This window comes from Tachysurus fulvidraco, chromosome 15 (assembly GCF_022655615.1).
Source record: "Tachysurus fulvidraco isolate hzauxx_2018 chromosome 15, HZAU_PFXX_2.0, whole genome shotgun sequence".
In the NCBI taxonomy this organism is placed as follows: domain Eukaryota; kingdom Metazoa; phylum Chordata; class Actinopteri; order Siluriformes; family Bagridae; genus Tachysurus; species Tachysurus fulvidraco.
In genome coordinates this window covers 3,824,668-3,848,536 of record NC_062532.1, presented here as the reverse complement: position 1 = coordinate 3,848,536, position 23,869 = coordinate 3,824,668, and the positions used below count along the sequence as shown (strand labels likewise).

Here is a 23,869-nt window from a genome sequence, read left to right as displayed (position 1 = left end):
TCTCCCCTGCATCGCCCGCATGGAGAAAACCTGCCCTTCCATCCAAGCCATGTAGGACCATTTTGGCCATTGTGGGTAAGGCCTATGAGGCAGCGGGTCAAGCGGGTGCGGCGCTGCACACCATGGCGGTCTTGCAGGCCTACCAGGCTGATCTGCTAGCAGAGCTGGATGGCGGTGAAGCGCTGGGACCTCAGGCGGTGTCTGAGCTCCGCCGTGCCACTGATCTCGCGCTCCGTGCCACGAAGCAGACGGCTCGCTCTATAGGCCGTACTATGGCTGCGCTGGTTGCCACGGAGAGGCACTTGTGGCTTTACTTGACGGGCTTAAGGGAGAAGGATAAGTCCTTTCTCCTGGACGCCCCAGTTTCACCTCAGGGCTTGTTCGGCGACGCAGTTAGTACTGTCGTTGAAAGGCACCAGGAGGTGAAACACCAGTCAGTTCAGGGAGTTTCTCCCTCACTGTGGGGAGCAGCCTGGGCCATCATCTAGCCCCCCTGCTATGCCCCCTGCCACCTTTGTCGTTTTGGGGGGCAGTGGGGCCTGTATTGGCTCCCCTTCCTTGTGCGGATCGTCCCGGGATCGCACCTGCCGGTGCACTGTTTCAGGGAGCCCGGGAAGTCTGCACGAGTTTGACGCCACTGTCAGGCAGCCTGGCAGCGTGGAAACTTCTGCCAGGGATGTCTCAGTGGGTCCTGAATACTGTAGAAAGGGGTACAGGATCCAGTTTTACTCCCGTCCTCCGTGTTTCCAGGGTGTGTTGCCCACAAATGTGGGCGGGCACCAGGCGGTGTTCCTCCGGGAGGAACTCCTCTCACTTCTGGAGAAAGGGGCCATAAAGCATGTTCCCCTCCCAGAGCGGGACTCCGGCTTTTACAGCCGATATTTTGTTGTTCCCAAGAAGGACAGGGGGTTGCGTCCGATTCTGGACCTGCGGGTTCTGAACTGTACTCTGAAGACTTACAAGTTCAATATGCTCACGCTCAAGATGATCGTGTCCCAGATCAGATCCGAGGACTGGTTTGTCACAATCGACCTCAAGGATGCTTATTTCCACATAAGCATTCTGCCGGAGCACAGGAAGTTCCTCAGGTTCGCTTTCGGGGGCGAAACGTACCAGTATCGTGTCCTTCCTTTTGGCCTAGCCCTTCCACCACGCACGTTCACGAAGTGCATGGATGCTGCCCTGGCACCATTGCGTCTCCAGGGCATCCGTGTACTGAACTACCTGGATGACTGGCTCATTCTGGCCCAGTCGGAGGCTATGGAAGCCAGGCATCGAGATGCTGTGCTTGCCCACATGAGGTCCTTAGGACTCAGGCTGAACCCAGGAAAGTGTGTGCTTTCACCTTCTCAGAGAACCACCTTTCTGGGGGTGGTTTGGAACTCCTCCACGATGCAGGCACATCTGTCTCCCACTAGGGTGGCCTCCATCTTGTCAGCGGTGAAAGCTATTCGGCTAGGCCGCAGCCTCTCTTTTGCCGAGGCACAGAGGGTGCTCAGCCTCATGTCAGCAGCAGCCAACGTTATTCCTTTGGGTCTGCTTCACATGAGGCCATTCCAGCTCTGGCTCAATGGGGCGGGCTTTTGGGTTTTTGGCCTTGGGTCCCATTCTAGGGGCGTGTCACCGTCGCAGGACTCTTTTGACGGACGCCTCGCTCTCGGGCTGGGGCCATAGGTCTATGGGAGGGCCCCTGTCTCTCATGGCACATAAATTGCCTGGAGATTAGGGCTGTGTTTCTAGCGTTGCAACACTTTCTCCCAAACCTCAAGGGCTGTCATGTCCTAGTGCGAACAGACAGCACTGCGGTGGTGTCCTATATCAACCATCAGGGCGGTCTGTGTTTACGCCCCCTGTTCAGGTTGGCATGGCAGATTCTGCTCTGGGCAGAGACCAGGTTTCTTTCGCTAAGAGCGTTTTTTATCCCAGGGCATGTAAATCGGGAGGCAGACTTCCTGTCGAGGCGGGTGTCTTCACCCCCACGTGGTGGAGCGAATCTGGCAGATTTTCGGCCGGGCGGAAGTGGATTTGTTCGCCTCAGAGGAGTCGACCCACTGTCCGCTGTGTTACTCCCTCTCTCACCCGGCCCTGTTGGGCCTGGATGCCCTGGTATGGACGTGGACGAGGCTCCGTCTGTATGCCTTCCCCCCGGTAGCTCTGCTCCCGCAAGTGCTGGCCAGAGTGCGCCACGACTGGGTCAACCTTCTCCTAGTTGCCCCCCGTTGGCGCTCTCGAGTTTGGTTCACGGACCTAATCTCCCTCATGAACAGCACTCCATGGGAGGTTCCGGTCAGGAGGGATCTCCTCTCTCAGGTGCAGGGGGCAATTCTTCACCCCTGCCCCGATATGTGGAAGCTTTGGGTCTGGCCCCTGAGGGGGACCAGCTCCTAGACGCAGGCCTCTCAACTGAGGTGACAGAGACTCTGCTGAATGCTAGGGCTCCCTCCACTAGGAAACTGTATGCTCTGAAGTGGAGACTTTTTCACCTCTGGTGTGACGAGCACTCTCAGGATCCAGTTCACTGCCCGGTTGGTACAGTACTGGAGTTCCTGCAGTCTTGCTTTTCTCGGGGCCTGTCCCCATCTACTCTAAAGGTGTATGTGGCCGCAGTTGCCGCGAACCACGAACCTGTCCCTGGGTCCTCCTTGGGTAGGCACCCTTTGGTCTCTCGCTTTCTGCGTGGTGTCAGGCGGCTGAGGCCTTCCTCTAGGCCACGCCTTCCTTCCTGGGACCTCTCTGTGGTCCTGGAGGGGCTGCTGGAAGCCCCCTTTGAGCCCTTGGAGTCAGCCTCTGAGAAGTTTCTGACCCTGAAGTCGGCTCTGCTTCTTGCCTTGGCCTCTCTCAGGAGAGTCAGGGATTTGCAGGCTTTGTCAATCTCCCCTGCCTGCCAAGAATTTGCCCCCGGCATGTCCAAGGCTATCCTGCACACCAGGCCAGGATATGTCCCTAAGGTGCCCAGGCTGGTGGGATGTCCAATAATCCTGCAGGCCTACTGTCCCCCGCCCCATGAGTCGGCAGAACAGGAGAGGCTGCACTTGCTTTGCCCAGTAAGGGCCCTGAGGACTTACGTCCACCTCTCTAGCTCGGCCCACCTTTTTGTCTGTTTTCGGGGCCGGAATAGGGGTAATCCGGTTTCCAAACAGCACCTGGCGCACTGGGTGGAGGAGGCCATTACTCAGGCCTATGAGGTGCGTGGTCATGCCTCACCTCTTGGCATCAAGGCCCACTCCACTAGGGGTATCGCCTCATCCAGTGCCTTGGCCATGGGTGTCCCCATTGAAGATATTTGTGCTGCGGCAGGATGGTCCTCTCTGCACACCTTTATCAGATTCTATGACCTGGACTTGGACCCCACTCCAGGGTCCCAGGTACTGCAGGGCTTATGATGTGCCGTTCCCAGTCTGCTCATGCTCTCTCACGGCCTCTGGCGCAGTCATTGACCGGTGCGTGGCGGCGTGGGTATTGGCATTCCCATAGCGTCAGCACTGACGCAGCGTCGAGTTCCCTCGAAAGGGAACTACACCAGGTTACGTATGTAACCCGGTTCCCTGAGAAGGGAACGAGACGCTGCGTTGCTGGCCACGCCCCGTGCATCCGTTCGCACTTCCTTCAGACAAAGAGAGCTGGAGCAGCGTGACGTAGATGCCCTTATATGGACTTACTGGCAAGTAATTACTCCGTCACGTGTCCTTTCCGAGCCATTAAATGGCGTGTGTGCACACAGAGCTCAAAGAAGCATTCCCATAGCATCAGCACTGACGCAGCGTCTCGTTCCCTTTTCAGGGAACCGGGTTACATACGTAACCTGGTGTAGTTTTCCATAATAAAGAGCCTTATTTACTGATCAACACTAAACAGGTCACCAGAGACATTTTATGTAACTGAGTTTAATCCGAGTGTCATGATGCTGGATGCAGTCAGAGCAGAATGTGAAAAGAGAGATTGCTTAAATGTGCAAAAGGAAACAGATAGAGACGGTGGAGTTCGTACAGACTGCCCTCTAGTGGCGAAAAGACCTGGTTTCAGATGATACAAACCTAAAATGAGAAAAAGTTTCAAATATCCTGGCTGTCAATTAAAAATAAATTCACATGGACCAGCAATGAAAATAAAGTAAGAAGGAATTCAGTAATGGATCATTTTTATCAGCATGGTTTAAAAGAGAGAAAACACTCAGATACAGTATCAGCAGTAACGTAGTAAATCATTTGGTTTAAATAATCAGTTAATTGGGAAATCAATATTAGTCTCAATGATTATGGCACTGAGCTCTTTTTCTCTCTTTGTGAACATTAGCTTCCAATTTCTCAATCTGTCAATTCAACTCAATTTATTTCTGTAATGCATTTAACAATAGACATTGTCTCAAAGCAGCTTTACACAAGTACAGAAACATAAAAATAAATATTTTAGCTAATTCTGGTTTTCCAACGATCAATTAATAAAACGCATTTGGTGAGATGATTAAAAAACTGTTCGTGTTTGTTTTCTTCCTTTTAATTAGCACATTACCGAAAAAATATGTAATCACATTATACAATATTCATATTTCACATTTAATTGCATGTTATTCTTATTAATTATTAGTCCCAATACCACTGTAATACACACATGTTGAGGATCTGTGTATTACAGTGTGTATTGAGACTGTGATGTGTGTATTACATTGTGTATTGAGACTGTGATGTCTACTAGTTTGTTGGTTTGATGAACAGTCAGAGTATATTTTCATTCCTGGTAATTAGTTTAGGCCACACTTTAGGGTTATAGCAAAGTACATTTGATTCAGTCGTGTGAGCAAGATGGTGTTTTTTATATAACAGGGTGAATTTGTATAAACACACTTCAGCTGTTAGATTTCATAGTTTCATGAATCCTTCACAAAAACAAGCAGCTGCTGCCCCCTACAGGTGCAGATACAAAATATTATAATGTTCTTGCTGTCAATAATAAAAAAAAAAAACTTTCACATGGACCAACAATGAAAATAAAGAAAGTAGGAATTCAGAATTGGAGCATTTTTATCAGCATGGTTTTAAACGAGAGAAAAACCCTCAGACACAGTATCAGCAGTAACATAGTAAATCATTTGGTTTAACCAAATTATCTACTTCCACATAGTTCTTAATCTGTTAATTCAATTTTCTTTACTTTTTTTAATTTTTCTCAAAGCAGCTTGAAAAAAAGAAAAGAAACTTACAATAAAAAATTTAAAACTAAAGTTTAAATGTTTTAACATTTTTTGTTACAGACTGTGAGCCTTTCATTTGTCTATAGTAAGTCTGTGTTTTTGTACTGATGTCTAAGGGGAAGTATCACTGTGTGCTGTATTCTTTTCGGGCACAGTAATAAACTGCAGTGTCTTCTGTCCTCATGCTGTTCATCTGCAGATACAACTGCATCTTACTGTTGTCTCTGGAGATGGTGAAGCGGCCCTGAACAGCACTGGAGTAAAACTTCCTATCACTATCATACTCAATAATTGCAACAAATTCCAGTCCTTTTCCAGGCGCCTGTCTGATCCAAGCCATCCAGTAGCTACTAAAGGTAAATCCAGAGGCTGTGCAGGTCAGTTTATGAGACTGATCAGGTTTGATGATCACTGGATCAGACTCGATCAGTGTCTGACTGCAGGAATCTGAAATAGAAGAATATTCAAAGTAGGAATTAATATTAAAACAGGAACAAAACATTTTTTTAAAATTATGTAACAAATAATACTAACATTGAATGAAGATTGCTAGAGTAAAGTAACACAAAACTCTGCCTAGTCCCATCTCAAAGAATTAAAATGATTCCTGCTGCTGTAAATGAACACAAACTGCTGCTATGTTGTTGGGCTGAATGTTTCAGCATAAATGGTTCAAACACAGGATTTGGTTTGCATGACACACCCACTAGAGATATAAAAACATCCACAGAGGAACAGACGAGAGGAGAAAACTATTTCCTTAAGTGTCACATTGTCAGGTCATTTGTTCTGTTTTTAGTAGTAGTTAACGCTCCCTAACACTCCTGCAGACGAGAGGAGAAAAAGCTTCCTGTAAAACTCTTGGTGTGTTTCTTGCTGTCAGCTTCATCACTGCTCTTTACTCATTAAATCTCATGTCTTTTTAGACCATCACTGTGGATCACTGGAACATCCAGAAGAACGTAAAGTTTTCTGATCACTGATTATAACTGAACAACACAAACGTGTCCAGTCCATCATGATGTTGTCATTTTTTAGCTAATCCTGGTTTTCTGATGATCCATAAATAAAAATCATTTGGTGAGATGATAAAACACTTTGTGTTTCTTTTATTTGTAGCGATTTTGGCTCGCGAAGCAAGGTAAATATTTATAAGTAACTATAACGTGTTATAGTGACTTCTAAATATTTTAACCTAAGTTGAAATTAACGGTACTGGAATTAAGGTTACGCTTATTTGGTCTGTTCGTCCAGCGAACAGGCCATGTACCTTTATTAATTCTATGAAGGCGGTATCTTCCCGGCCAAGAAAGATTCGCTTTCCTTTTACTGTATAACGTAATTTAAATTAAATTAACTCAATAGAGCATGTAGTTCAGACCCGATGTTGCAGGTACCTTAATTTGTGAGTGACACTCAGAGACAAATCACCTGTGGCTCAAAATTATGACATTTAATGAATGAGACAAACACAACATAAAACTAACTACACAAACAAACAAACAAACAAACAAAAGAAATAGGGAAAATGAAGATGAAAATAAAATAAAACAAAAGAAATTAATTGGGGAAAGGGAGGAAGAGACTGGAAAGAAAAACTAGAGAAAGGAAGGAAAGGAATGGCAAGCTTAGACTCAAAAATTAATCACACCCTAACTGGGAAATCGTCACAGAAACTTAAATTCACCTTAAGATTCAATGAAAGATTCCTACTTAAAATTATGCATCTAAATTGGTTTGTAAAGGAAACGGTTACTTGCATTGGCTTACTGAACAAGAGTCCGGATGCAACAGAGAAATCTCTGAAAAGTCAGTTAGGGTGGGGTCAGACGTTCTTCCAAGTTCTCCTGAAGATCAGAGCAGTTGTCGTTCTTGGAAGTGAAGCTTGCTGGAACTTCTTTGAAGGAAGATGGAGTCATCTTGAAGCTGTTCGGAAAGTCTGACCATTAGTGAGAAACTGAATAGCAGATTAGTGGTGTTTCTGACAACTTAAAGGTCGCGAACACCCACCCATCTTTGGGAAGATGACCAATACTTTGGTCAGGATTTTGAAGGGAAAAACTCCCTTTGTTTCAGGTGTCTGTGGGCGTGGTTTAGCTATCAAACTTTTAGATGACTTTAAAGTTTGATCCAGGGTGTATTAAGATGGTATGGCACCTTTCGTGCTCAAATAAAATACACCAGTGCTTGAAAAATGAGTAACCGATAATTTTGTGGTCATTTGGATACTAAACATGAAGGGTAATGACGGTATGAAGGCAGCGGTACATTACATACATAGATCATTAATCAAGGCAAAGATAAAGGCAAAGAAACAAAAATGAAACATGAACAAGATGCACTTTCATTGGGGAAGTAAAAAGAAAACGATAGCTTCGTATACATTCTGACATCAGACCTTAAAGGGGCATACGGCATTAGAACAGGTAAAAATTAACATGCCATGATCAGTAAGATATGATGATAGAGTATAACGGATTTTTTAAATACAATGTTGTTTTATGACACATGAATAAAATACACCCTTGTCAGGAAATTAAGGAGCAAATAATTTTAAGTCAGGCAAGCCTTAAAAGAAGAAACACATTACAAAAAGGGTTATAAGAATGAGAACCTTAGAGTACCTTATCTTGGGTTTTATTAGTAAACGGAATGTCTCATTGTGTTGTGTGTGTGTGTGTGTGTGTGTGTGAGAGAGAGTTCTGTTTGCAGGCCCCAATGAGCCGCATGGGGTTATCTGGTCTTTGTGGAGACTCCAGACATTCTGGAGCCAGGTGTGGGTGTAAAACTGGGTTGCTCATCGGTTAATTGAGGAGTAGATGTTGAAATTTAGGGTGCCTGGGACATGAAATCTAAAATGACTGGTACAAGATGCTACATATTCCTTTCAGTTTGTACATTACCAGAGATTCATGATCAAACTATACAATGTTCACATATCAAATTTAATTGCTAATTATTAGATATAGATTGAGGAGTTTTTGGATTGTTTTTGTTCATTCGGGATGAAGAGTTAAAGCCTGAGTGCTGAGTGTGAATGGATGTTGTTCTTTATAATAAATGTCTTTTGCAGACACATTTCATTTCATCTAGTTATAAAAAAAAAAGACTATTATTCCTAAGTAAACTTTTATTTATTTATTTTATTAATGCCAGTGTTTGTGTCTATGCTGAAATATTTGTAATATGGGGATTAGTTACTCAGTAAAATGTAGTTGTTATTTAATTAAAGATGTGAATTGTGATGAGGTTTTTGTGCAGCACTGCAGCTTGTCGTGTCACTGTGAGCTTCACGAGCACAGTAATACACAGCTGTGTCTTCAGTCTCCATATTCTGTCCTGTCAATGTCACTGTGGTGCTGGACATGAAAAATGAAAACTCTCTGGAAACCTGAAACCTGCTATTCAGTTTCTCACTGTAGTACTGTAAGTATTACCGCTACCACATATCTCTCCGATCCATTTGAGAGTTTTTCCTGCAGGTTGTCGTATCCAGTGTGTACAGTAGCTGCTATCAGTTAATGAATATCCAGACACTTTACAGGTCAGAGTCAGTGACTGACCAGGAGTTAATACTGTGGATCCGGTCTGGATCAGCTCAACACTGTGAACACCTGTTAAAGAAAAGTTATTTTAACCCCTTTAAGCATTGCCCCCCTTTTGCAGCTTTTTCGCCTACATGACCTACCCAACAAAAAGTGGTACAGCTCTCACATACTTTGACACACAGAAGAAAGAAGAGATTTTCTAGTTTCAGATTGATTCTAGGCCTTACTGGCACAAAGTTAAAGGGGTTTGAATGCAGGTTTTCATTTCCGCCTGGGTTGTTTACCTGATAAACTGATTAATCTTATTTTTCTGGAACATGTTAGGGACCAAATAACAACTGAGAGTCAGAGCCACATGTCTTGGCTTTCACCAAAAAAAATTCAAGTCAAAAGACCCAAAAATGGCTTCAATATGAATATTTTTCTACGGCCCTGGTCGTCTGGTGCAGCGTTTTTGTGTACTTGTTTACTATATAACTTTGAAATAAAAGGCTGCAGGCTCAGTCTGAAAGGCCATAAACAAGCCTAGACTCTCTCTCTATCACTCTGGTGTGAAAACAGGCCTGTAACTTGACACCCTGAGCTGTGAGAGGGACAAAAGGTCAGGGATTACGCAAGAATTCTTCTGCGCATCCAGTTCACGCAGACACAGGCAAAGAATGTAAGGCATGTCGCATACCGTTGGAATCGTCTGCTTATTGGCTAAACAGCTGTATAGGTCCAGCCCATTTCATTGCTATTGGAAGGAGTAATTGTCAGTCAAAGGTGGGTTCCCAAAAATGAGGTCATGCCACCATTGGCTTCTCAGCCGTCTATCTCTGCCATACAAGCACCGATTGGCTCAAATGAGGGCTTATTTGATTCGTTAGGACCTGGGCTATAAATATGACGTAGACTTTGAATTTTTGAATATCCCAATTAGTTTTCAGAACACTAACGGAATATTTGCGTTTTGGATTAAAAGGTTTACAGATTTCAATTCCTTGGACCTGTGTGGATTTTTGTGGATTATTTGTGTTGGAATATATTACCCCAGTGAAGAAAGAGACGCGTCTAAAGGTAAGGGAAAAACCGGTCTAGCGCCACCTAGGTCAGTTTTGTCTAAATTTTTTTTCTAATAGTATGAAGGCTGTGAATCATATTGTGCTTTGTGTGTGGGCTTAAAAAATTATTGAGAGTATAAACTTTACTAGGTAAATAGGTTTTTTCGTGTTTTTGGAGGATTTGATGCTTTAAAGTTGATTTGAAGCTTGTTTCTGGGTCATCCCCTAGTGGTCACTTCGGCACGGCGACCCGTAAGAGTTAATGATGTAAAAGCAAAAAGCTTTAAGGAACCAAAACTGTATTACATGTCAAATGTAAAAACACTTACAGTGTACGGCTGCCAGCAGCAGCAGCAGTAGGGATGTAGAGATCATGGTGTGTGTTGGAGCAGAAGAAGTAAAAGCTCTTGGTCTTTGTTGCTTAAATACGGTATATAACAGTGGAGGACATTTACATAGAAACACTCCTTATCTTAGGGTCAAAAAGGGATGGATTCTTATATACATAAATATAAATGAGAAAATTATCTTTTAAACCTGTCTGCATTTTTTATCTATCACTGCAGCTTGAACTTATGTTTGAACCAATAAGGATTTTAAGGCAGGTGTTAATGAGTAAGTTTATACACTATAAGGTGTTTTCATGTTAATTTATAATAAGAAAACACACAGCAAACTTTATTTCTATTCATTTTTAATTCTGTTTAATTTAGAACCTTACTTTATAACAGCATTATAAAATACATCGTGTCATGTTACTGAGAAACCTCACAACCACAGGAGGATGTAGTTACATAAATTATTTAATTTGCCCAACCTCTGTTTAACAACCCAAATAACTAATCACACATTATGGAAAGAGTGAAAAAGAAGAGAAAATGTAGATATTTGTCTGATAATGACTGATACTGAATGAGTCTCATACAGAATGCAGTTTGTGGATTCACTTTTTTTCACTTTATTTGTTGAGCTCTGCTGCCTCCTTCAGTTGTTTCAGTTATTGAAGCTCAGACTATGAGAACAGACTGTGTGTTAAACACAACACACTGCTGGAAACATGCTGTATTATTCCTGAATCCACTCATTAAACACTGATTCCAACTGCTGGTTAAAAATTCTGTAAAATGAAGGGATTAATAATGGTTCAGAATGAAGACTCTTTCAATAATGTTTTCTTTTTTTATTTAAAAATGACTTTGTGTGACTGTGTTTTAAAATGCTGCAAACGATTCTGACTTCATTCCAGTGGAAAAAAGTAAAAGTGTGACTGAGATGATTTATTAGTTACACTGAGAGGATGTCTGTAACATGTCTCATAAGGTTTTTGTAAGAGGAATCCACTATTCTGTCTCACTGTGGTTCACGAGCGCAGTAATACACAGCTGTGTCTTCAGTCTGCATGTTCTGTCCTCCAATTGTTATTGTGTTAGTAGAAGTGTCTCTGGAGATGCTGAACTTATTTTTCAGTTTCTCACTGTAAGTTGTACTCCCACCAGTCCAGATGCTTCCAATCCACTCTAGAGTTTTTCCTGCAGGTTGTCGAATCCAAGCTGTACGTTCACTTGTAACTGAATATGAAACCTTGCACTGGATGGAGAGACTCTGGCCTGGCTGGACTGTCATGGAAGCAGGCTGAGTCAGTTCCTCACCATGCACATCTGTGGAGGAAAACACATGGTGATATCTCACACAATATATGCTGCACCTTTATTCTTCATCTAGTAAATGAATGAATTTGATAAAGCACTCACAAGAAGCAGCTGCCAGCAGGAGCAGTAGAGATGTAGAGAACATGGTGTGTGTTGTTTGGACTGGAGTCTTCTCTGTTCTCCAAAGTTTAACAGACACCATCACATCATATAAATAGAGTGAGATCCAGCTCTGACACTTGGATTTGTTTATCTGCTGATGATGGGAGGAGAATGTATCTGAAATGTATTTAAATCATGAGGAGGAGATTCATCTGATGGAGGATGTGTGGGTGTTTTAAGGGATGAAAACTATTTTATTTGACAAAAGTCTTCTATAGAAACTTTATAATCCCAACTAATAAGATTTTAACTTTGGAAAATCACTTCTATCCACAATGTTCATGCTATAAAACATCTAAAATTGTTATTTTTTTATTCATATCTGCACCACAATCAGAATGAAATCTTGAAATGGTAAAACTTTTCTTGATCTCGAGGGACCTGCTAAAGAGAAATATATTTCAGTAAAGGAAAACCTGTAGTTTTTAGATTTATTTCTACTAAACAATGTCAAAATCTGACCATAGAAAGTCCACATTATCTGCAATAAAGTTGGTTAAATGACTGTGAGTTAGGTAACATGTTATGTATCACTTGTGCAGGATTGATACTGTCTGTGTTTGAATATGTACAATTTCAAAAGTTTTAATTATTTATTTTCCTGTTAAATCAAGCTAACCCTAGGTCTAAAATTCAATGTTCAGTCTTCAGTCAGGTCTTTGTCTAATGTTCATCACAGGACATGACCAAATGCAGACTAAAGGGAGCTCAACACAGCATGACCCTGGTTTTTGTACAGCCTCAGCAGTAATCTGAACGACTGTGGCTCTCGTGCACAGTAATACACAGCTGTGTCCTCAGTCTGAAATTGTTGCCCATGTAAAGTCACAGTGTTGGTGGAAGCTTCAGCTGAGAAACGGATCTTGTTCTTTAGTGAATCGCTGCTGCCAGTATTATTGGAGCTGCAGTACCAGCCGATCCATTCCAGTTTTTGTCCTGATTGTCGCATCCAGTTAGTACATTGACTAGTGGCTGAGTATCCAGTGATCTTACAGGGGACTGAAAATGATTCTCCAGGCTTAACCAGTATGACTGCAGGCTGAACCAGTTCAATACATTTAATACCTGTGAACAACAATCATGCCATTATTCAGGTGCATTCTATCAAACAGGAAAATGATCACAATGATCTGCATCTTTCCAAAATTCTCCACACACTTACCAGATGTAGCTGTTAACAGCAAGAGTAGAAGTGTAGAGAACATGGTTTGATCTGAACCTGAACCCAGATCCTCACTTCTCCTGAGAACACCTCTAATCATTTATGAAGGGGTTTGATTTGCATGACAGTGTTTAGGCTTTCGGAAGACATGAGGCATTTCCTACAAATGTTAAAACAACACAATCACAAAATATTAATTCTTATGATGTAGTTGATGAAACAGTCTGCATGATGCAGTCTGGTTTAATAAGATGCTGATATAATGGAGCTTTAACATCTTAATAAGAATAAGAATGCTGTAGTTAGTGTTTATGACTTTAATGTAAATCCCAGGAGAACATGTTCTCATATTTATGACACACTGTCAGTCCTTTGATCCTCAACATGTTGCTTAGATGTTGTGTGAATAAAGAAAGAGCGACAATCACAGGCCTTAAAGCTTAAAGAACAGCATAATGTTCAAACATTTCTAATGTGGGTGCAGTTTAAATATACAGGATACAGATAAAGACCAAAGGTTGAGGAAACTTTCTGTCTGTCAGTAAAAATGGAAAATTACTTGTTATAATATTTAGAATTCCTAAACATTTTTGTCTATAATTATGTCGCTTTGTAGAAGCTAACATTTCTGTTTTCTTATTTAAGCTTAGACAAAGATTTATCAAGAGTAACTCCTCCTAGGGCTTTCGAGCCACATGAATCAAATTCGGATATGTTGTAGAGCCTGGTCTTAAGTTTGTTGATATTACTTTTCTAAGCAATCTGAGTACCGGTACTTCCGGTACCAGGTCTCAAAGTGGCCTTTTTTCCCATAGACTCACATTATAAACTTTGGAGGTTTATAACTCGGCAAGCTTTTGGACTGTCTATACCAAACTCTGCCAGCTCCTTTAGGGTGATAATCTGAACAAAGGTTTAAATTGGTGTACTGACTGGCCTTTCGATTGTCCTGCAGCCCCGCCCCCAAAATATGCAAAATCAAAAAAACTGTTTGCAACATGGACATGTGACATACAGTATCAAAACACTCAGAACAATGAGGGGAACGTCCTCACAGGTATTCTGATGATGTCATGTGATGTCACGTGAAGATAAAAATTAGCGCAACATGAACTTGTGACATATCAAAACACTCAGCACAATGAGGAGAACGTCCTCAAGAGTATTTGGATGACATCACATGCTCATCTCCACTTGTTACAAATGTTTTGGCACAATAGATTTCTGTCTACTTGCTTCCAAAAGTAACACTGACCCTTATGTCCACTCGCCTCCAAAAAGCACCGGCCTTTACGAATACTTGTAACGTCAAAGCCAACATAAAGTTTGTCACGAAGAACTTTACAAATCTAGTTATTTATTATTTTATTTCAGAATATGTGAAACATGATGGAAAATGAAAATGGTTGTGTTGTGGTCTGTGTAATCTTATCAGGTGCAGGTGGAGGAGAATTTTGGGGAAGAAAAAAAAACACCTCAGTGTTAGGAAACCATGCTTGGAAATGTTTATATAATTTGTGTGTAATCCGGGTTAGGATAATGAGTAATAAGATCATGGTGTGTGTTGGAGCAGAAGAAGTAAAAGCTCTTGGTCTTTGTTGCTTAAATCTATAACAGAGAAGGACATTTGCATAGAGACACTCCTTATCTTAGGGCAAACATGGGATGGATTCTTATATGTACATAAATATAAATGAGAAAACCTCATTTTTTAAACATGTCTGTATTTTTTAGAGATATCTATCACTGCAGCTTGAGCTTATGTTTGAACCAATAAGAAGCTTAAGGCAGGTGTTAATGAGTAAGTTCATACACTATCAGGTGTTTTTATGTGGTTGTGTTTTTCTCACAACCACAGGAGGATGTAGTTACATAAATTATAGTGTTGTTATTTGTCCAACCTGTGTTTAACATCCCAAATAACTAATCACACATTATGGAAAGAGTGAAAAAGAAGAGAAAATGTAGATATTTGTCTGATAATGACTGATACTGAATGAGTCTCATACAGAATGCAGTTTGTGGATTCACTGTTTTTCACTTTTTGTTGACAGACACCATCACATCATATAAATAGAGTGAGATCCAGCACTGACACTTGGATTTGTTTATCTGCTGATGATGGGAGGAGAATGTATCTGAAATGTATTTAAAGGAGGATGTGTGGGTAATATAACTCAATGCTTTCTCTTTGGAGTTGTAAACATGTTCATGCGATAATTGATTGATAATTGATTTTCATCATTAAACTGCCATCATGAACATAAAGAATGACTGGAGTTTTTCTTTCTGAACTGTGTGTATTTATGCATGTTTAGTAGTTCATGCTAATGAGCGTGTTATACAAGTTATAAAACACTTGTTTGTGTGATGTTATACAGTCATGTTACTTAGGAAGTACACACTATTGAATTCTATAATAATAAAATTTTTTTTAGAAATGACCATATAATCCTTTCCAAATTGATGGACAGTTTCTCTAAGATAACTGCTCATGTCCTTCATTCTTGCTGTTATTTTAACACACACCTGAATGCTCCAGATAAGCAAACTGAATAAACTTCTGTTTTTATAGAGATATTATAAATGACATTTGCTATTGATCAATTATTCACTTGCATTATATTAACAGCACCTGGCTGCTACTTACCCTCTTGATTCCTGTGGAAGCAGTGAGGCTGTACTTAGTTTTCACACATAGCTTCTCATATTAGCTTCATATAAGCTTCATTTGTGTTAAATAAATAATGAAATGGTGAGAAATATCATGTTTTCTTGCTCCGCTGAGGTTTTATTATCCAATCTGAAGAACTGCTAAAGACTAGATAAATTGTATTATAACTGAAGAATTAAACCCAAAATTCAATGCACATTCTTTTTCACATGACTCTAAATAAGTTGAGAAGTAAATTAATAATCTTTTATCAGTGTAAATGTCCAGACATTGTCATGTGTCTATAGTAAGTCTGTGTTTTTGTACTGATGTCTAAGGGGAAGTATCACTGTGGTTCACGGGCGCAGTAATACACTGCAGTGTCTTCTGTCCTCATGTTGTTCATCTGCAGATACACCTGCATCTTACTGTTGTCTCTGGAGATGGTGAAGCGTCCCTTAACAGCACTGGAGTAATATATGCTACCACTGCCACTTGAGATCCATGCAACCCATTCCAGTCCTTTTCCAGGTGGCTGTCTGATCCAAGCCATTTCTGAGCCACCAAAGTTAAATCCAGAGGCTGTGCAGGTCAGTTTATGAGACTGATCAGGTTTGATGGTCACTGGATCAGACTCGATCAGTGTCTGACTGAAGGAATCTGAAATAGAAGAATATGTAAAAGTAGAAATTAACATTGGAAATAGAACAAAACTAAATATTTTTTAATAATGTAATAATTAATACTAACGTTGAATGAAGATTGTTAGAGTAAAGTAACACAAAACTCTGCCTAGTCCCATCTCAAAGAATTAAAATGATTCCTGCTGCTGTAAATGAACACAAACTGCTGCTATGTTGTTGGGCTGAATGTTTCAGCATAAATGGTTCAAACACAGGATTTGGTTTGCATGACACACCCACTAGAGATATAAAAACATCATGTGTTTCAGACAAAACATTGCTGTGTTGAGTGCAGCTCTGCAGCTGTTAATCACACTCACACCCCGTTTCATCTCCATATCAATTTAATGTGGAAAATAATTCAGCTGTTTGTTATTATTAATAATGATATCAAATAATGATATGTGATGTAATTAACACTTTCCTGAACTACATTGAACATTATAATCAAACCGTGTAGCCGAACATGAAGTTCATTCTGGTATAGGCTGAAACCCTCTAGAGGCTTTATCTGACGAATCCAGAGAGAAAGAGCTGAGAAGATTCTAGATCAGGTGTTTTTAAATCCTAAAGAAGATTTGTAATCTCTAGTGAGCAGAAGAGAAAGCTGAAATCTAATATCACAACAGCTAGACGTTGAAACTATTCTTTCTTCTTCTTCTTTCTTAAATCATAAGTCTAAAATAATCTGCTTCAAGAAATGGAATCAGGAGTGAAGCAGGTGACTCGTCTTCTTTAAATTGCCCCTCAGTGTGAATGAGTGTGTGAATGTGTAACATGACCAGAATGTACGCTCAGTGTTCCTGGGATGGACTCTGGAGCCTGCACTCTGACCCAATAAAACACTTCCTAATGATGACCGAGTGACTGAATACATTACCCTGATTATTGTCTCGTGATACTGAATGATTATATGATTAGTTACAGTATATATATTCTTACACCTCTAATTCCAGTAGTTTTGTTTTCTATTAATAAGAGCACAGACATTTGTTCTCTTCTGGACTCCTGAACACATAAAACCTGCAGACGCAGACGGGGAAAATGAGCTGCAGGTTATTTACAGAGTCATTTAAAGAACCGGAATATGAACATGTCTGAATCTGAACTTCGGGTGAGCAAGAGGATGTTTTTGTATTATAACAGGGTGAATTTGCATAAACACACTTCAGCTGTTAGATTTCATAGTTTCATGAATCCTTCTTGAAAACAAGCAGCTGCTGCCCCCTACAGGTGATTTTTAATTCCAGGAGTTTGTAGTAGTGATGCTGCAGTAAACATCTACATTTCAGTTTGATCTCTCATCAGATTCTGTGCTGCTGAACAGACTCTGTGTTTCTAAATTCAGGAAATGAACCATCGACCTGTAGTGTTCCTGCAGCTGGAATCACAATCAGGAGGAATAAATGCATAAATAGAGCTGATTTACCTCCAGTCAAATACGTAAATACTCCATGACCACTATGGAGGTGTTCAACCCACAACCACACGCTGCTCACTGGATAGATGAGTGGATGATAAGGTACTATGTAAATCTCTACAACAGAATGTTTCTCTATTAGAAAAGGAACCAAATCGAATCATTTTAAGAAGACACCTCACTACAAAGTTATTTCCTGTTATCGTGTTCATTATTACAGCTAGAAACAGTCCTTCCCTCAACATTTGTCCTGAAACTGTGGAAAATGTAGAAACTTTTCTGTCCTGAAGACTTTCTCATGCTGTAAATAAAGTCACAGCTTTAACCCTGATCTCGCTCTGACACTGGAGACTCCTTCCAACAACACGAAATAAACATTCTCTTTACAGAAATCTTCATCATATCAAACACTGCAGATATTTTATCTTCTAATTAAATGTTCACAAACAATTTGTAGTTCATTATCTTCCTAATTGTTTGAGAAGCTTTTAAATAATGTATGAGGTGTTTGGAATGTAGGGATTAGTTACTCAATAAAATGTAGTTATTTAATTAAAGAAGTGAATTGTGATGAGGTTTTTGTGCAGCACTGCAGCTTGTTGTGTCACTGTGTGTTACACGAGCGCAGTAATACACAGCTGTGTCTTCAGTCTGCATGTTCTGTCCTCTCAGTGTCACCGTGCTGCTGGAGGCATCTTTAGAAATACTGAACTTGATTTTTAGAGACTCTTTATGATACATGTCTCCACCCCCCCAAATGTGGTTTATCCATTCCAGAGATTTCCCTGCAGGATGTCGGATCCAAGCTGTGGCGTAACTGTTATCAGTAAGTGAGTAACCGGATACTTTACAGCTGAGGATTAAAGAATCTCCAGGCTTTAACATCACTGAGGTGTCCTGAGTGAGCTCTACTGCACATTCCACATCTGAAAAAAAGACATGTCACAATTCCAGTCAAAAATCTATGTACAGTAGGTTATAACTGCAGGAATTTACTAGCAGCTCTGAGATCATTAGTGAAGTGAAACTCACAGGATGAAGCTGCCAGCAGCAGCAGAACTGGAAGGAACATCGTATAACTAAAAGCAGTGCTAAACTCTCCAGAGCCCACAGTGACCGTGGCTGATATTTCTCTATATGTAGCTGTAAGGAGAACATTTTACATATTCATTTGCATATTGTTATGCTGGTCTTCTACAGGTGTCAATAATCACAGTGAAAAATGTTTTCTGGTGTTTAAATTAGTTTGTATTTATTTTACACTGAATCTGTAAGTTACATTTAGTATGTAAATGACTTTCATCCTCTGATTTTAAACAGTTTCCATAGTTCTCACTCTGTCACACTGTGAAACTTTTCTACTGACTGGATCTCATTACACAGACTCCTGAAAGTGTGTAGGAAAGTCACACTGTTGTGTGTTGTGTTATATTTTGACATGAAAAATTCAAAAATGTATTAATTAATCTAACATCAAAGGAAATGTCCAGACAATGTTCAGAACAGTCCAGTAAAAGTCAGCAAGTGGTAACATGTAAGTCAGAGACACTGTAAACATTTTGGTTCTTTCACCTCCATGAATCTGAAAATGTGGGTTTGTCATGTGTCTATAGTAAGTCTGTGTTTAACTTTGGTAGCTAATTTATGCCAGCCTTTTCATCAAATACTGTCATTTCCCAAAACAGAAATCTTTAAGATTCAATGAAGGAAACAAGGAATACAAATAAATTTTAGCATAATAATTATTATGTATGCTTGAGGATCCTGTGTCACGGGCACGGGGATAAAAGAGACCCAAATGCAGGATAGCTAAAATAAAACAAGGATTTATTAACAAAAAACACCGAACAGGAACACGGACTCAGGACAGGATGACAATAAAAGACAACAGAATACAACAGATGCTCAAAGAAATGCGGCTCAACTAAATAGAAAAGAGAATCAACAAATGAGGAACAGGTGTGCATAGGCAGGGAATAAGAGACAAGGGCGGGGCAAACATATGACACAAAACAAACAAATGCACGTGGCCAAAGTCCAAACTCTGCCCAGTCCCATCTCAACGAATTTAAATGATTCCTGTAAATGAACACAAACTGCTGTACATGTCATCTGAGGACAGATCTCTTTCTTTAGTAAATCGCTGGAGTATCACTGGAGCTACAGTACCAGCTGATCCATTTCAGCGCATGTCCCTGTTGTCATATCCAGTTAGAACTGTCTAGTGGGTAAGTTTCCAGTGATCTTACAGAGGACTGAAAATCGTTCACCAGACTAAACCAGCATGACTTCAGGGTGAACCAGTTCAATACATTTAATACCTGTAAACAACAATCGCGCCATTATTCGGCTGCAGTCTATCAACAGGAAAATATTAGTTACTTACTATGTACTTACTGTGTAGTTGATCAAATGGTGAGGATTATGCAGTCTGGAGCTGTAATGTCTTGGCTTCATAGGAATTGTGTCTTTATTGTTTATGACTTTAATGTAAATCCCAGGAGAACATGTTCTCATATTTATGACACACTGTCAGTCGTTAGATTTTCAACTTGTTGGTTAGATGCTGTGAATAAAGAAAGAGCGGCCATCACAGGCCTTAAAGCTTAAAGAAAAATTGTAATGTTCAAACATTTCTAATGTGTTTGCAGTTTAAATATAAAAGATACAGATAAGGACCAAAGGTTGAGTAAACCTTTACTGTTGGTCTGTCAGTAAAATTGGAAAATTATATGTATTACAAATACTGAAAAGATGTAAAAACATTTCTCCATCTGTCTTTGTCTGAAAACATTTATTATTTCCGTTCAGAATATATGAAGCGTGATGGAAAATAAAAATTAATGCAGGTAGAGGAGAATTTTATTTCAGTGTACTTGGAGTTTTTGTACAGGGATGTTGTTTATTTGTCTCACTGTGGGGTTCACGAGCACAATAATACACAGCTGTGTCTTCACTCTGCATGTTCTGTCCTGTTAATGTCACTGTGCTGCTGGACGTGTCTCTGGAAGCCTGAAACCTGCTTTTCAGTTTCTCACTGTAGACAGTGCCACCAGCAGAACATATCTCTCCGATCCATTCCAGAGTTTTTCCTGCAGGTTGTCGTATCCAGTTTGTACAGTAGCTGCTATCAGTTAATGAATATCCAGACACTTTACAGGTCAGAGTCAGTGACTGACCAGGAGTTAATACAGTGGATCCGGTCTGGATCAGCTCAACACTGTGAACACCTGTTAAAGAAAAGTTATTTTAATGATGTAAAAGCAAAAAGCTTTAAGGAACCAAAACTGTATTACATGTCAAATGTAAAAACACTTACGGTGTACGGCTGCCAGCAGCAGCAGCAGTAGGGATGTAGAGATCATGGTGTGTGTTGGAGCAGAAGAAGTAAAAGCTCTTGATCTTTGTTGCTTAAATCTATAACAGTGGAGGACATTTGCATAGAGACACTCCTTATCTTAGGGTCAAAATGGGATGGATTCTTATATGAGAAAACCTTCTCATCTTTTAAACATGTCTGTATTTTTTAGAGATATCTATCACTGCAGCTTGAGTTTATGTTTGAACCAATAAGAAGCTTAAGGCAGGTGTTATTGAGTAGATTTATACACCAGGGGTCAGCAACCCAGGGCTCTGGAGCCACAAGTGGCTCTTTCATCCCTCTGCTGCGGCTCCCTGTAGATTTGGAAAATAATTATTTAATTAAAATTTATTTTATTTTAGTTAGTTAGTTTTTAAAAAAAAAGTCATTCTAAATTCTAAGATTATGATGCTCTGTAACATTAAAATAAACTGTGTTTAATTTGTTTGTCGCTCAAAATATGCGTCATAACTGCCGACTTGCTACAGCACTGTAAATCCGACACACAGAAGCAGACGCATTTTTGGTTTGCTGCAGCTGGCAAGTAAAATTTTGATGTCATGAATACGAAGAGGACTCAATTAGACATTGAAAGTTACCTTCAACTCAGCATCATTTTTGTTAAGGTTAGTTCAATCTGTTTCAATCTATTTTTGTTTGCTTGCAGAAATAAAATTTTGTTTACTCTGTAGCAGTTCATTGATTTCATAAATGCAACACACTGCAGTTTTTTCTATACTTTCCATTAAGGTAAAAAATGATACATGCAGTGTTCTCTTCATTTTAGATGTCAAAAGGGTTTTGTGGCTCCCTGTGTTTTTTTTCTGTGGGAAACGGGTCCAAATGGCTCTTTGAGTGTTTAAGGTTGCCGACCCCTGTTATACACTATCAGGTGTTTTCAGGTTACAGAAATTTATATTCATTTTGGAAAGGGCCCTTTATTTCTATTGATTTATAATTCTGTTTAATTTAGAACCTTACATTATAACAGCATTATAAAATACATCTTGTCATGTTACTGAGAAACCTCACAACCACAGGAGGATGTAGTTACATAAATTATAGTGTTTTTATTTGTCCAACCTGTGTTTAACAACCCAAATAACTAATATATTTATATAATAACTAATCACACATTATGGAAAGAGTGAAAAAGAAGAGAAAATGTAGATATTTGTCTGATAATGACTGATACTGAATGAGTCTCATACAGAATGCAGTTTGTTGATTCACTTTTTTTTCACTTTATTTGTTGAGCTCTGCTGCCTCCTTCAGCTGTTTCAGAAATGTAAGCTCAGACTATAAGTCTGTGTTTTTGTACTGATGTCTAAGGGGAAGTATCACTGTGTGTCACAGGCGCAGTAATAAACTGCAGTGTCTTCTGTCCTCAAGTTGTTCATCTGCAGATACACCTGCATCTTACTGTCATCTCTGGAGATGGTGAAGCGGCCCTTAACAGCATTAGAGTAATATATGGTACTGCCGTGGATAATTGCAAGAAATTCCAGCCTTTTTCCAGGTGCCTGTCTGATCCAAGCCATGTAATAGCTACTAAAGGTAAATCCAGAGGCTGTGCAGGTCAGTTTATGAGACTGATCAGGTTTGATGATCACTGGATCAGACTCGATCAGTGTCTGACTGCAGGAATCTGAAATAGAAAAATATTCAAAGGTAGAAGTTAATGTTAAAGAACATATATATATATATATATATATATATATATATATATATATATATATATATATATATATATATATATATATATATATATAATGTAATAAATAATACTAACATTGAATGAAGATTGCTAGAGTAAAGTAACACAAAACTCTGCCTAGTCCCATCTCAAAGAATTAAAATGATTCCTGCTGCTGTAAATGAACACAAACTGCTGCTATGTTGTTGGGCTGAATGTTTCAGCATAAATGGTTCAAACACAGGATTTGGTTTGCATGACACACCCACTAGAGATATAAAAACATCCACAGAGGAACAGACGAGAGGTGAAAACTATTTCTGTAAGTTTCACATTGTCAGGTCACTAACTGTTCTGTTTGTAGTACTAGTTAACGCTCCCTAACACTTCTGCTGCTTGGGTTTGAATTTTATTTGCACTGTGATACACATAAATGCATAAAAATAAGTGAGTCAAACTGTAGAATTCCTAAAATACACAGAAAATTGTTGTTAAATATGAATCACTTTTGCAGAATCCAAAAAAATCAATCATCCATCCAATGAGTTAAATTGGGACTGGGATGACTGGGATGGGAGACTGGGTTGTGTGTTGCAGTGTGTATTGTGACTGTGATCTGTGTAATACAGTGTATATTGGGACTGGGATGTGTGTATTACAGTGTGTATTGGGACTGTGATGTGTGTATTACAGTTTGTATTGTGATTGTGATGTGTCTATTACAGTGTGTATTGTGACTGTGATGTGTGTATTACAGTGTGTATTGTGACTGTGATGAGTGTATTACAGTGTGTATTGGGACTGTGATGTGTGTATTACAGTGTGTAGTCAGACTGTGATGTGTGTATTAGTGTGTATTGGGAATGGGATGTCACACAGCATGCTGACAGAGCTGCCATTTCAGAGTTTCATTCCTGATAATTAGTTTAGGCCACGCCCATTTTAGGGTTATATCCAGGTATATTTATAGATAATTGGAGCAATAAATAGAATCAAACCGTGTTCATCGGTGTTACAATTATAAGTTAAGCAACTTCAGTTAGTTCAGTTACAATGTGTGTCTGGTTTTAGTACAGCTGCTTCCTCAGCTTCAGTCACTGTAGAACTTCATGCACAGTAATAAACCGCAGTGTCCTCTGTCCTCAGACTCTTGGCCTCTAAGTACTGTGTGCTTGCTGAGACGTCTTCTGTTAAAGTGAGCTGGTTCTTTACAGATTCTGCATTTGTTACATCATTATTGCCTGTATCCATCCTGCCAAGCCATTCCAGAGCTTTCCCTGGTTTCTGTCTGATCCAGTGTATGT

General features: G+C 40.0%; 4 gene segments (V, D, J or C); all 4 read right to left on the bottom strand.

The window, feature by feature from the left end:
- The window catches only part of LOC125138738, a 345,797-nt gene that overhangs the window by 281,745 nt on the left and 40,183 nt on the right, over positions 1-23,869 (bottom strand).
- The window catches only part of LOC125138754, a 31,543-nt gene that overhangs the window by 7,348 nt on the left and 326 nt on the right, over positions 1-23,869 (bottom strand).
- LOC113648033 lies at positions 11,852-12,903 on the bottom strand. The segment is given in 2 exon segments: positions 11,852-12,655; positions 12,753-12,903. Coding segments are annotated over 2 exon segments (468 nt in total).
- Positions 18,046-18,594, bottom strand: LOC125138771. The segment is given in 2 exon segments: positions 18,046-18,434; positions 18,541-18,594. Coding segments are annotated over 2 exon segments (414 nt in total).